The 13,459-nt window shown below is 42.9% G+C and overlaps 1 protein-coding gene across 1 annotated transcript in view; it reads right to left on the bottom strand.

Moving 5' to 3' along the window:
* LOC121444110 (forkhead box protein K2) overlaps positions 1-13,459 on the bottom strand; it is a 42,128-nt gene that overhangs the window by 17,898 nt on the left and 10,771 nt on the right. Inside the window, exon 2 of the mRNA XM_041645891.1 lies at positions 124-318. Within this exon, the coding sequence (XP_041501825.1) occupies positions 124-318 (195 nt within the window). The remainder of the gene's footprint in view (positions 1-123; positions 319-13,459) is intronic.

Below are 13,459 nucleotides of genomic sequence, written 5' to 3' on the forward strand. Positions count from 1 at the left end.
CACATGAGAATTACAATTCACAACAAAAACTTTGAGCAAACTCCTGACCGCCAGTTGCGGTGAAAACAGATAGGGTCACTTTGGGTACAGCTGTGGACATGCGACCTTCAGCCTCTGCTGTACCTGATGGTTCCCGTGGGAGAGGGAAGGGGGCTGATGAGGTGGGCCATGGTGTCTGGAATGTTAATGGTCAGGGGTGAGATGTGTGGCTGCACAGGCTTCACTGGCGACTCTGGGGCTTCTTGCTTCTCTCTCTTCTCACTGGAAAGGGCTGTGAATGTTATCTTGATGTTTGTGCTCGGAAACCTGAAAGTGCACCTGAAAAACAAACCCAATGGTCAGTTCATGTCCGCTGCCCACCAGAAGCCTGAGCTTCCCCACAGGAACTGCAGGTAAGGGAGGCCCTCCCCACCTCAATCTCTAGACACACACAATGTACACCAAATCATTTAATACCACAAAAAAGGTATTTTATATGACACTAGCCATTCATAATGGCACATACCTGTGAAACCAGCACTTGGGAAGTAGGAGTAAAAGTTCAAGACCAATTCTAGCTAAACAGAAAGTTCAAGAGCAACCTGGGAAATATGAGGCATGCCTTTCACCCCATCAACAGAAGAGAGGGACAAAGAGTGTGTGAGAGACAGAGAAACACACAAAGACAGTACCCAGATCAGCATAAGAAAATAAAAAGTATAGACCAAAAATAGAAAAAAGAAAATCAAACACCTGCCAGATGTAGTCCCCAGCAATAGCTAATTTCCCTTTACTTGAACAAAGGTTAACAATGTTAACACTTCCAGCCTCTGTCCTGGCTGAAGATGGTTCCTTCACTGTATTACAAAGGCGACACACAGACAATCTGGAGCACTGGGCTGACACACCTAAGGCTTCACCAACATATATTTTAGGTACAAACCAGACCTTCACACCAACTTACAGTACCGTGGGAACCAATTATGTTTAAATGGTCTCTAAGTAGGAAAGTAGTTTAAAAGCACAGGTATGTGTTTCTTTATATAAAATAAGTTCAACTGATTTATTAAACTGTTTTCCAAAACATTACTTCCAGTGTGTGGTGATGGTATACACTTTTAATCCCAGCACTCTGGAAGCAGAGGCAGGTGGATCTCTGGGAATGTGAGGCCAGCCTGGTCTACAGAGCGAGTACCAGAGCAGCTAAGGCTATGCAGAGAAACCCTATCTTGAAAAACAAAACACAAAATAAGTGCTTCCAACAGATTTCGTGCAACCAATCTATCTCCCTTACAGTGAAGGACAAATGTCCCTGCTCTCTGGGAAACCATCGCCTGCTCCTGGAACTTCAAACAACTCCAGTGGTTCCTGTTTTCCACTGTGCATTTCTCTTTCATATTGACACCCATGATCTTGGAGTCTCAGGAGTGCAGATTCCTCATCTAAAACAGCTATAGTACCAGCAAATCCTATAATGTTTTGGTTGGGAATTTTTCTCTTCCCTTTTCTTTTTTTCCTTCCTTTCAAGACAGTATCTCACTATGTAGCCTGGCTGTTCTGAAACCCTATGTAGGGCCAGCTGTCCTTGAACTAACAGAGATCTTCTCATGCCTCTAATGCCCATGATTATATCTATATTAAATCTCTCTTTCTCTTTTTAATGTGAATGGGTGTTTTGCTTGCATGTATGTCTGTATACTGGGTAAGTGCCTGGTGCCCATGGAGGTCAGAAGAAGGCATCAAATCTGGAGTTACAGATAGTTATAAGCCACCATGTGGGGATTGAATCTGGGTCCTCTGTAAGAGCAGTCAGTGCTTTTAACTCTTGAGCCATTTCTCCAGCCTCTTAAAACACTGACTTAAATTTCGACTCTAAACTCGATGTCATGGTACACACCTGCAATCTCAGCACTTCAGACATGGGGGCAGGACCAGTTCAAAGTCAGCCTTAGCTATGACTTTAGCTACAGGCTTGTATCAAAAAAACAAAAACAAACAAACAAAAAACGGGTAAATTTTTTTTTTTTTTGATTTTTCGAGACAGGGTTTCTCCGTAGCTTTTGGTTCCTGTCCTGGAACTAGCTCTTGTAGACCAGGCTGGCCTCGAACTCACAGAGATCCTCTGCCTCCCGAGTGCTGGGATTAAAGGCGTGCGCCACCACCGCCCGGCTAAAACGGGTAAATTTTTAAAGAAAAAACCTGCTTTTTCTAGGCTGGAGGAGTTTGGAAGAAAAAAAGGGAGACCTGCCAATAAGCCCATGAGTACTTCCACTGCCAGTTCCCTCGGTGTCCTCTCAGGAATGAAATAAACACTGAAACTTGGTAACATCAGCGGCCTTAGTTAATCAGAGACCCGCACACAATGAATGAATGACATACTAGTGGGCGGTACCTTTCCACAGTGAGCCTTGATTTCAAAGACTCTCAGGAGCTGGTGCAGTGTCCCAGTGGCTTGTGATGAGCAATGTGAGTGGCTCATCTGAGTGTCTGAGTTTCTTTTTTGTTTGTTTTGAGACAGGGTTTCTCTGTGTAACAACAGTGCTGGCTGTCCTGGAACTTCCTTTGTAGACCAGGTTAGCCTTGAACTCACTGAAATCTGCCTGTCTGTGCTTCCCAAGTGCTGGGATTAATGGTATGCGCCACTAACACCAGCTCTGAGTTTCTTTACACAACCAATATTGTCTCAACTTTTCATCTTAGCAATTCTGTCCCCTAATTCCATTAACAAAGACTCTGAAAAGAGCTCTACCCACTGCTCTGCCTGACCACGTGTCGGAAAATCCGGCTCTATGGTACAGGCCTGTAATGTCAGCTACTCAGAAAGCAGAGACAAGGATCAAAAGCCAAATGCCTGCCTGGGTTATAGAGTGTGATCTCCCAATCTCAAAATAAAGAGTACAAAGATAAGGATTAGTTCAGTAGTAAGAGTGTATGTGTCTAGCATGTATGTGCTCTAGCTTCAAACCAGTAAGAAGAGAGAAGAAACGGGGGAGGGGAGGACAACAGGAGGAACAAGTAGAGAATGAATCCATGCAACAGAATGCCATTCAACCACCGCAAAGGAAAACCACTCATGCAAGTAACACAAGTGCATCTCAAACATCATTCAAAGAGAGTCAACACAAGAGTTTGCTCCACCGACTCCATTTCATGAAACCTGAAAACCTCACAACTGCCTGGGCTCCCACAGGAAGGTGATGCCTGCAACTCTGAGGGTGAACTGATGCTCTAGTCTCGGACTGCGATGGGCACTCTCAGGATGTACATGAGCATCACTCAAACTCACATTCGGATTGCTCTGTTCTATATGAAGTATACTTCAAAGAAAGCCTACTTAAAATAGCAACCAGCCGGGCGATGGTGGCGCACGCCTTTAATCCCAGCACTCGGGAGGCAGAGGCAGGCGGATCTCTGTGAGTTCGAGACCAGCCTGGTCTACAGAGCTAGTTCCAGGACAGGCTCCAAAGCCACAGAGAAACCCTGTCTCGAAAAACCAAAATAAATAAATAAATAAAAAAATAAAATAAAATAGCAACCAGCCAAGTCAGGATAGCTTAGTGGGTACAAGTGCCTGCTGTGTAGGCTTGATCACCTGAGTTTGAACCCCAGAAGCGAGGGTGGAAATAAAGAATAAATTCCTGGAAACTGTCCTCTGAACCCCACACATGTTCTGTGAAAAGCATGCGTTCTCACAGACACACAACAATTAATTTAAAAACAAACAAAACACAGTGGTGTCCTCTTCCCCCAAACCTGAAAACCACCCTGACACATTTTAGGACGCACACACATTAACTCTGGAGTGGTACACTGGACAAAGTGTTACTTTTGTTTTACCTGTAAGGGTCTGAGCAAAATGAGTATATTGTCTAGAAGTGTTTTTTTTTCTCATCACTAATAAAGTTGATGATTACACAGCAGTCAAGAGTTTGTGCATGTTTGGCTCTGGGTGAACAAGATTGTCCTCCACCACACTCAGTCACCTATGGTGACAAATGCCACAAGCCCTCCTCGATCTGCTTCACACCCAACACTTCACATCACCTGTGCACTCCATGGAATGGCTAATCAGCACATGAAAAGATCCTCTATGCCAGCAGCCAGCAGGGAAAAGCAAACTCAAACTACAGGTACCTGCTAAAGTGCCAGCAATCAAAAGAGAAAATGTCAAAGCACCTGAACTATACAGTCAGTGTCTTTTCTCCCCCCAGCACGGCTCTTACCACACAAGGCAAAGGCATGCACCACCACGTAGCTGGAAATAGAAAGCTTAAGGAGCAAACCCAGAAGGAACACACATGAGCTCACCTAAAAATATACACTAGAATTTTCTTAGGAGGCAGAGACAGGTGGGTCTCTGAGCTGGAGGCCAGTCTGATCTACACAGCAAGTCCAAGGACTACATAAAGATATTCTGTTTCAAACAAACAAACATCCAACAAAACAACAGCAAATTTCTATTTAAAAACATCCTTTTAGGGGCTGGAGAGATGGTTCAATGGTTAAGAGCACTTACTGCTGCTCTTGTAGAGGACCTGGGCTCAGTTCCCCAAATCCACACAGCAGCTCACAGCGATCTAACATCAGTTTCAGGGGAGGGCCTGATGCTATCTTCTGACCTCCATGGGCACAAGGCTCACCATGTACACAGGCATAAATGCAGGCAAGACACTCATACACATTAAAATAAATTAAAAATAAACAAAAACATCCATTATCTGGATGTGGTGGTGTATTCCTTTAATAATAATAGCATGTGAAGGCAGAGGTGGGTGGATATCTGTAAATTCCAGGTTAGCCTGGTCTACACAGCAAGTTTTTATTAGGTCAGCCAAAGTTACACAGTGAGACTGTCTCAAAAGAAGCAATGCAAAAATTCTTTCCTGGAGGCTGAGGCAGGAAGGAAGATCATTGAGAGCTCCACACCAGCCTGGAAGACATAGAGGCCCTGTTACAAAGGAACAAAACCAGCTAAGCATAGCTGTATAGTTTCACTGGAAAGCTGAGACAGGACTACCAAGAACTCAAGGCCAGCTTGAACTATATGATGTTCCAAGATAGCCTGAGCCACAGAATGGTACTTAGTCTCAATAAACAAATAAATACTAACAAGAATAAATAATTTTTTTGAATAAATAAACTTTTTTTTTTGTTTTGTTTTGTTTTTCGAGACAGGGTTTCTCTGTGGTTTTGGAGCCTGTCCTGGAATTAGCTCTTGTAGACCAGGCTGGTCTTGAACTCACAGAGATCCGCCTGCCTCTGCCTCCCGAGTGCTGGGATTAAAGGCGTGTGCCACCACCGCCCAGCGCTGAATAAATAAACTTTTGTGATGTTTTTGAGATGGGGTTTCTCTGTAGCTTTGGAATCTGTCCTGGAACTAGTTCTTATAGACCAGGCTGGCCTCTGCCTCCTGAGTGCTGAGATTAAAGGCCAGTGCCACCACCACCCTGGCTTTGAATAAATAAAATTTTAAGAAAGCTTCCTAACTTAAAATCTATCCAAAGAGCTAGATATGGTGGTGTGTGCCTATAATCCTAACAGTTATGAGTCAAACAGGAGGATCAGAAGGAGTTCAAAGTCATCCTGAGCTATATATTATGTTCCAGGTCAGTCAGCCTGGGATACATGAGATCTTTTCTCACAGACTAACACGGAAGCACTTGAGAATATCCACAGCAGCATTATCCATAATAGTTTCAAATAAAACTATTTTATGTGTTCATCTGGAGTAGAATAAATTGTACTAAATTCACATTCTTAAAAGTTTACAGACATGAAGCCAGGCAGTGGTGGTGCACGCCTTTAGTCCAAGCACTTGGGAGGCAGAGACACATGAATCTCAAAAGAATTCAAGGCCAGTCTGGTGTACAGACTGAGTTCCAGGACAGCCAGGGCTACACAGAGAAACCCTGTCTCAAAAAAAAGGAAAGGAAAGGAAAGGAAAGGAAAGGAGAGAGGGAGGGAGGGAGGGAGGGGAGGGAAGGAGGGGCTTTACAGAAACGAAACAAACACCAGTTATGTTAAAGACACAGACTATTTTCATAAGCAACTTTCAAATCCCTTTACCTCAGAGTCCATTGTTTATTCTATATCCATTCAAAAGCAAAGACACCTAATGCATGATTTAGAATGCAGGACAGTGGTCCAGAGCCAAGGAGGAGGCAGTGTGGAGGATGCTGATGATATGCATCCTAACACAAGTGGCTTTCACTAAATTTCACCCAGAACAGGATACTTCTGCACTTGGATTGCAGGAAAGCAGCAACGGCAATGACTCAGAGGGATTAGAGAAACGCTCAAATGAGAAAGAGGGCAGGTAAGGAGTTCTGTGTATTCAGAGAAGTAGGGAGGACGAGGATGAACCCACAGGCTACAGAAGGACCGGGACTAAAGAGAAAACCCGGGAAGAAAGAACAAGAATGCTGAAGAGCATGCCATCCCTTAGCATTTCCTTCTTCCTGCCCTGTATCTTATACAGGTCTGCAGTCCCTTGTCCAAATTTAAAAGCAAAGGTTCTTACAACCTAACCTCAAATCCCCTGGCAGCCCATCTGGCCTGCATTGAAGAGTTAATTATAGCCTTCAATTGCCCCACTTAGTGAGAACATCCTTGTGTTTTTGCCTCAGAAGTCTAACAGTCTGGATCACAAGGTGCTCGGGAGTGTGGAATCACACATAGCGCACACGACATCCACTTTTCTTTAGTCCACCAGACCCGCAGGTTTCCAGTGGATTCTAACACTGTGCCACTCCTCACAGAATTTCTCTAAATAGGCACACGAGATGACTATACGAAAAGGAGGAAGTCCCCTAAACTGCTGTCCTAGACCACTAGTTAGTATATCCATTGTTATTGATAGGCAATAAATGCTCCCTGCATACTTATCTTGGATCACTCTCACAGCAGACCCAAAATTATCCAGAGAAGCAGAGCAATAACTCCTGCCCTCTATTGGCCGGCATGTCTCAGAGCCAGGAGCAGAGGATCACTCACACACTACCAGACAACTAGCTACTACCCAGTGGGTTAAACAAAATCTTGACTCATAGTTTATATGATCCGTAGTCACTGGGCAGAGAGTATTAAAGGAAATCTCTTTACCCTTAACACACTGAACCTATAACTACTCAAAAAACATTTATTTAAAAAAAGAAATTTTGAGGTGGGTGTAATGGCACAAACCTTTAATCCAGCACAGACAGAGACAGGAGGACCTTTGGGTCTTGAGGCCAGGCTGGTCTACAGAGTAAATTCAGGAGAGCCAAGGCTACACAGAGAAACCCTGTCTCCAAAAACAAAACAATTCCATTCTAGGGCTAAAATGGCTCTCAGTTGGTAGAATGTTTGCCTGGGATCTAAGAAGACCTAGGTTCAATCCCTTCCCTTAGTAACACAAAATGAACAAACAGAAGTTCATTCTAAAAAGGAGTTCATGAGTTACCCTTTATGTATTAACCTGACAACAGGAAACGGCAGTTCATCTTCCTTAGTCCTATTTCCCAAGATCCAACTGTTCCTACGACATGCCAACTTTAACCTCATGAGGAGATTCTACAGAGAAGTTTGTCTGCTTAGTACAGAAAATCTACAGGGGCACGGCAGAAAACAGAACACAGTAAGCCAGGCTATGCCCTTGCCCCCAAGACAAGAATCATTTTCCATTCACCTAAAATCCAAAAGAAACAATATTATCAACCCAGTCAAAATGAAGAACTAAATTCTCTTCCTGTCTGAGACAGGCCTGGATAGCAAATTTAGCAATCCTCTTTTACAAAACCAGAAAACAAACACACAAAAAACCTAACCAAAAAAAAAAAAAAAAAACAACCAAACAAACAAAAAGAAAAACAACAAAAAAAAAAGCCCACTAGGTTTGCACCCTTGACACACTGTCTTAAATTGTTTAAAATTTCAGATCCTGATGGACAAGATCAGTTCATACAAAGAAAGAATTTAATCTCCATAGTGAGCAAGCAGCTCTTTGTCAGAAATTTTATTAGGCTAATTTATGCTTTTGACATTTTTGCTTATTTATTTGGGGGAATAAGTGTCCACCCCAGTGTATGAGAGTTGGTTCTCCCCTTCTACTATGTACGTTTTGAGAACTGAACTCCGAACTCAGATGCTGAGGCTTGGTGGTAACCACCTCTATCCAATGAGCCATCTTGCTAGCCCAAATTGATTTTATTTCCTATAATCCCAGACGCCAAACACACATTTTAAAAAACAGGTCTTGATTTCTTATCATAGGAAAAACATAAAATTCAAAGACAGCAAACAGAAAATCTTAATCTGCGAGCATTATTAACTCTAATCCATTTGTTCTAATTTAGCCAGAAATGCAGATGAGGACTGTCAAGGACATTTCCCTCCTTGAGAGTGAGAGGACATTGTTAATTAAAACAATGTGGTCGTTCAGATGAGATGTCCCCCATATTCTCAGGTATTTGAATACTTGGTCCCTAGCTGTTGGCAAAGTTGTGGCAGGCTTAGGAGATGAAGTAAGTGTGTCACTGGTTTTAAAAGCCATGCAGTTTCTAGTGCGCGTGCCCTCCCTCCCTCCCTCCTTCCCTCCTTTCTGCTTGTTAAAGGTGTGAACTCTCCCGCTTGCTGCTCTAGCTGCCCTGCTTCCCCACCATGGCCATGATAATAATGGACTATCATCCCTCTGGAACTGTAAATCCAAACAAACCCTTCCTTCTAAAAATTGCCTTGGCCATGATATTTCATCACTGCACAAGAAAATTAACTAATACAGACTTAGAAAACAGAACAGCTTCATAGTCCATAAACAGGCTGAAGAGGAGACACAAAACCCCAAAACCAGTCAGGCAGTGGTGGGTGGTGCACACCTTTAATCCTAGCACTAGGTCTAGGCAGGCAAATCTCTGAGTTCAAGGCCAGAGTAAGTAACAGGACAGCCAGGACTATACAGAGAAACCCTGTCTTGAAAAACAAACAAAAATACAAACCACCTAACACTGGAGAAATGGCTCAGCGGCTCAGCATGACTGTTGCTCTTGTATAAGGCTTGATCCCTACGTCCAGAACCCACACGGTGGCTCACAGCCACTCCCAACAGCAGCTCCATAGGATCCGATGCCTCTGACTTCTGTGGTCACCAAATATGCATGTGGCTCACAAACATACACGCAAGCAAAATATTCATATGCATAAAATAAATAAATCTAAAACAATAGTAAAGTCTATCTAGGCTACGAGGACTAGAAACACAATCATTATTTTAATATTTAATTTCTACTCTAGATGTGTGAATACTTTGCTTGCAGGCACTACGTTCATGCAGGGCCAGAATAGAGTATCAGATTCCCTGGAACTGAAGTTCCAGGTTATTAGCTGCTACGTGGATGATAAGAATCAAATCCTGGAAGAGAGAGAGGGAGAGAATGTGTATACACAACATAATTCACACCCTGTCCAACAGACAGGAATCCGTGTAGAGCAAGTCACAAAGTGACTGGAAAGTGAGCACTGCGTGTGGCCACGAGCCTGGCACCCCAGCACTCCAGAGGCTGGTGAGGACTGGTAGTAGTCTGAGGTCAGCCTAAGGAAGCTATGATGGAAGACCCTGTTTCAAAACCCAAAACAAATAACAAATACTGACACAGTCAGGATACATTTCATCTCCAACAGGGTCTCTACTGTTTAAAATCAAATTCTAACTGTTAAGTCCAAAGCAGGTCCCAAAAATAGCAAAGCCACTGACAATATCCTAAATGACAGTCTGGGCTAACCTGAGGCTGGATTCTTACAGGGTAACAGGATTGCTATGAGGTAAACAAAAACGTAGACCCAGCATCCCTCAGCAATCTCTTGAAGTGAATTCCTGTTTGTCTGGCAAGTTATTAGTTCCCTTATCTGTCTCCAACAGACAACTATCTCCAACAAAGGGCATCTAGTTCCAGATTAAGCCAAATTAGTCTGTAACAGATGAAAGTCCTCACTCTAGCCCCCAGGTTTTCTGGCTCAAACACCCCACATACACACCTGTCCCCATAAAACTGGCAAGACCCAGCAGTTTGTTCCCCCAAATACACTTTTCCTTTCTTAAAAAAATGTATTTATTATTTTATGTATGAGTTTTCTAACTATATGTATTATGCCAGAAGAGGGCATCAGATCCCACTATAGATGGTTGTGAGTCACCATGTGGTTGCTGAGAATTGAACTCAGGACATCTGAAAGAGCAGCCAGTGCTCTTAACCTCTGAGCCATCTCTCCAGCCCTAAACTTTTCTTTCTGTCCACAGTGGCCTAGGTCAGTGTTTGCACTATGCTTTTGCTTACAGAAACTTTTCACAGAATAGTACTTCTACAAACCCCATCTACTTCAGGGAGTTTTCAAATTTTCAAATACAATTTGATCATTTAAAAGACTACCTGCGGGGTGGGCTGGGAGTGAAACAGTGAGAGCAACAGAACGCAAAAGACAGACAGACAGACAGACAGACAGACAATATCAGCATCTCGTCAATTAAGGTTAAAACGTATTCAGAGGGCTGGAGAGATGGCTCAGTGGTTAAGAGCATTGCCTGCTCTTCCAAAGGTCATGAGTTCAATTCCCGGCAACCACATGGTGGCTCACAACCATCTGTAATGAGGTCTGCTGCCCTCTTCTGGTCTGCAGACATACAGACAGAATATTGTATACTGTATACATAATAAATAAATAAATATTTAAAAAAAATAAATAAAAATAAAAATAAATAAAACGTATTCAGACCTCTGAGACATAATTTTCTTCAGACAACTCCAAAAACCAGACTACAATCCTACTCACAGGTCAGCTGACAGCCCTTCATTCAGTATCTGACCTGGCATGGTGAAGAACCACCTACAACCACTTGCAATGCAGTCATCTTTCCTACCAATGTTTTCTAACTTTGAGTGTTTACCAGTAGAAGCTGAACGCAGTCTCCAAATCTGTTTCTGCTCCATCCCTAAGAACTCAAGTAAAAAGCAAAGAAAAAAAAGAAAAAAATAAAGAAAAAAAACTTCAAGCCAAACCACCAAACCTCAGTGCTTTAGACAAATTAATTTAGTCCAAAAACAAAAGATACTGCCTGAGGCATGGGCTTTGAGACCTTCTCTGGGAATCAAGACATTCCAAAGTATCAGTATGTATGATATTTACACTAGAATGTAAATAAGTCACTTGGGTTGCTCCCCAGCCAAAGTGCAAGACTGACCAGAGATGATGGTGGGCCTCGTCAAACCCAATTCCAAGACTGGGAAGACCGGCTTTCAGATGATCTATCAAAATAACAGCCAGATACATGCTCTATCTCAGTTACTAAATGAAAGGTTCACATGGCTCTCAACCAACCAACAACCCCCCCCCCCCCCAGCAAACTACAAGGAGAATATGACTTCCAATGCTGATAGTCAAGACTGATAACAAGGTTATGTTATGTCCTAAGGTACATAAAGAAACAGGAAAGGGTGACTCACCAAAGAAGCAAACAAGATTTATGTATATTGCTTGGTGCTAGACCCTATGATTAGCGTGTGTTAGACCCTCTGTTCAATCTCTAATGTACATAGCCACACAAACAAGAATTGAATAGAAAGAAACCATTATTGAAGAAAGGCCAGGTGCTGGACTTACTACACAACAACTTTAAAACAATTTCCTTAGCCAAGCATGGTGGCTCATGCCTGCAGTCCCAGTATTTGGGAAGCTGAGATTCAAGGCCAACCTAGGCTAAACACTGAGTTCTTGTCTCAAAAAACAAACAAATGAAATAAAATTTGGGGACTGGAGAGTTGGCTCAGTGGTTAAGGGAGTATACTAACTGGCAAGGACAGAGTTCAGGCCCCCAGCAATAAAACTGTGAACAGTTCACAATCACCTACAACTCCAGCTCCAGAGTTTCTGACGCTTCTGGCCTCCCTGGGCACATATAGACACACATACAAATAATTAAAAACAAAATAAGTCTTAAAAAAAAGAAAGAAGTTGAGTGTAGTAACTCATCCCTTTAATCACAGCACACAGAAGACAGAAGTAGCTGGATCTGAGTTCAAGGCCTGGCCAGTGTTGAACTAGAGTAGAAAGACTCTGTCTTCAAAAAAAGAAAGAAAGAAAGAAAGAAAGAAAGAAAGAAACAAACCAAGAAAAAACTTCTACAAGAGAACAGGATGGTTTGTTAGTCCTAGCACTCAGGAGGCAGAGGCAGGAGGACTGTAACAAAACATCATGGTCTTCAGAGGTCCAGATCAGATGTCTCAAAACAAACTAAGAAAGAAATATTTTATCTTTGAAAAGCTAATTTCAACAAGTTTGACAGTATTCTATAAGAAACAGGGAAGGGAAGGAAGTGAAAGTTGAGCTACCAAGTCACTAAACTCAGGCTGGTCCAGTCAGGATGGTACGCACAACTGGAAAAGGCACGGTTTGGGAGCAGGATTTGCTCCAGTTGGACACTCTCAGGAGCATCTCTCCCCAGACCTCTGCAAGGAGAGTCACCAGAATAAGCAAATAAACAAAGACCACCACACCCTACTTCCATCTAAGACACACAGGAATCTAGGTCAGATGAGAGCGAGAGTCACACGTGGTCTGTGAGAGAAGCAAAAACAAGCAAGAGTGGTGGGAATACAGGGAAGACCAGGTCCTTCTGTCTAGCATCAAGGTAAGACCAATAGCAGGTCTGCCTTGTTCCTCTAAGAAACTAATAATGGTTTTCAATCACCACCATGAGTTCTAAACATGGAAACACATTTTCACTTACTTAAACCGTTTGTGTATGTACCCACGCTTCCACAGGTTGCCTCTCCATGAATCAACCATATTTAGCTTTAAAACACATAGTACAAAAACAAAAGCCACTTTGGATAGTCCATCATCAACCAAAACAGGAATAGGTGGCTGGGCATGGCAGCCCACACCACTATCCCAACACAAGAGAGTCACAGGCAGGCAAACGAGTTTGAGACCAACCTGGTCTACATAATGAGACTGTCTAATGGGGATGGGGGGTAGATTTGATCCAACAGGTATAAGGCCATAAGTATGACTCCCCAGAAGTAGAGATAGTTATAGAATCAAAGGTGAATTGCCTGTAACATCCTGTCTTGTTCTGCAGCATTCATGAAACACCAAGTTTTGCCGTTTTGTTTTGTTTGGGGATTTACTTTTATCTTACATGTAAAGGTCTTTTGGTTGTATGTATGTTTGTGCACCATGTGCATGCCTGGCACTCAGAGGCCAGAAGGCAGCAACGGATCCCTTGAAACTAGAATTAGAGTCAGCTGTGGGTTCTCTGTAAGAGTAGTAAATGCTTAGAACTGCTCAGCCATTTCTCTAGCCACCTCCCAAGTTTGTTGCTGTTCTGTTTAATGATTTATTTTGCCTCTTGAGACAGGGTCTCACTGTCTGGCCTGTAATTTACAAACCAGGTTGGCCTTCAACTCACAGAGATCTCTGCCTGCCTCTAGATCCCAAATTCTGGAATTAA

The sequence above is a fragment of the Microtus oregoni genome, unplaced genomic scaffold, assembly GCF_018167655.1.
Source record: "Microtus oregoni isolate MIOR12 unplaced genomic scaffold, Mior012 000117F_ref0000505, whole genome shotgun sequence".
Lineage (NCBI taxonomy): Eukaryota > Metazoa > Chordata > Mammalia > Rodentia > Cricetidae > Microtus > Microtus oregoni.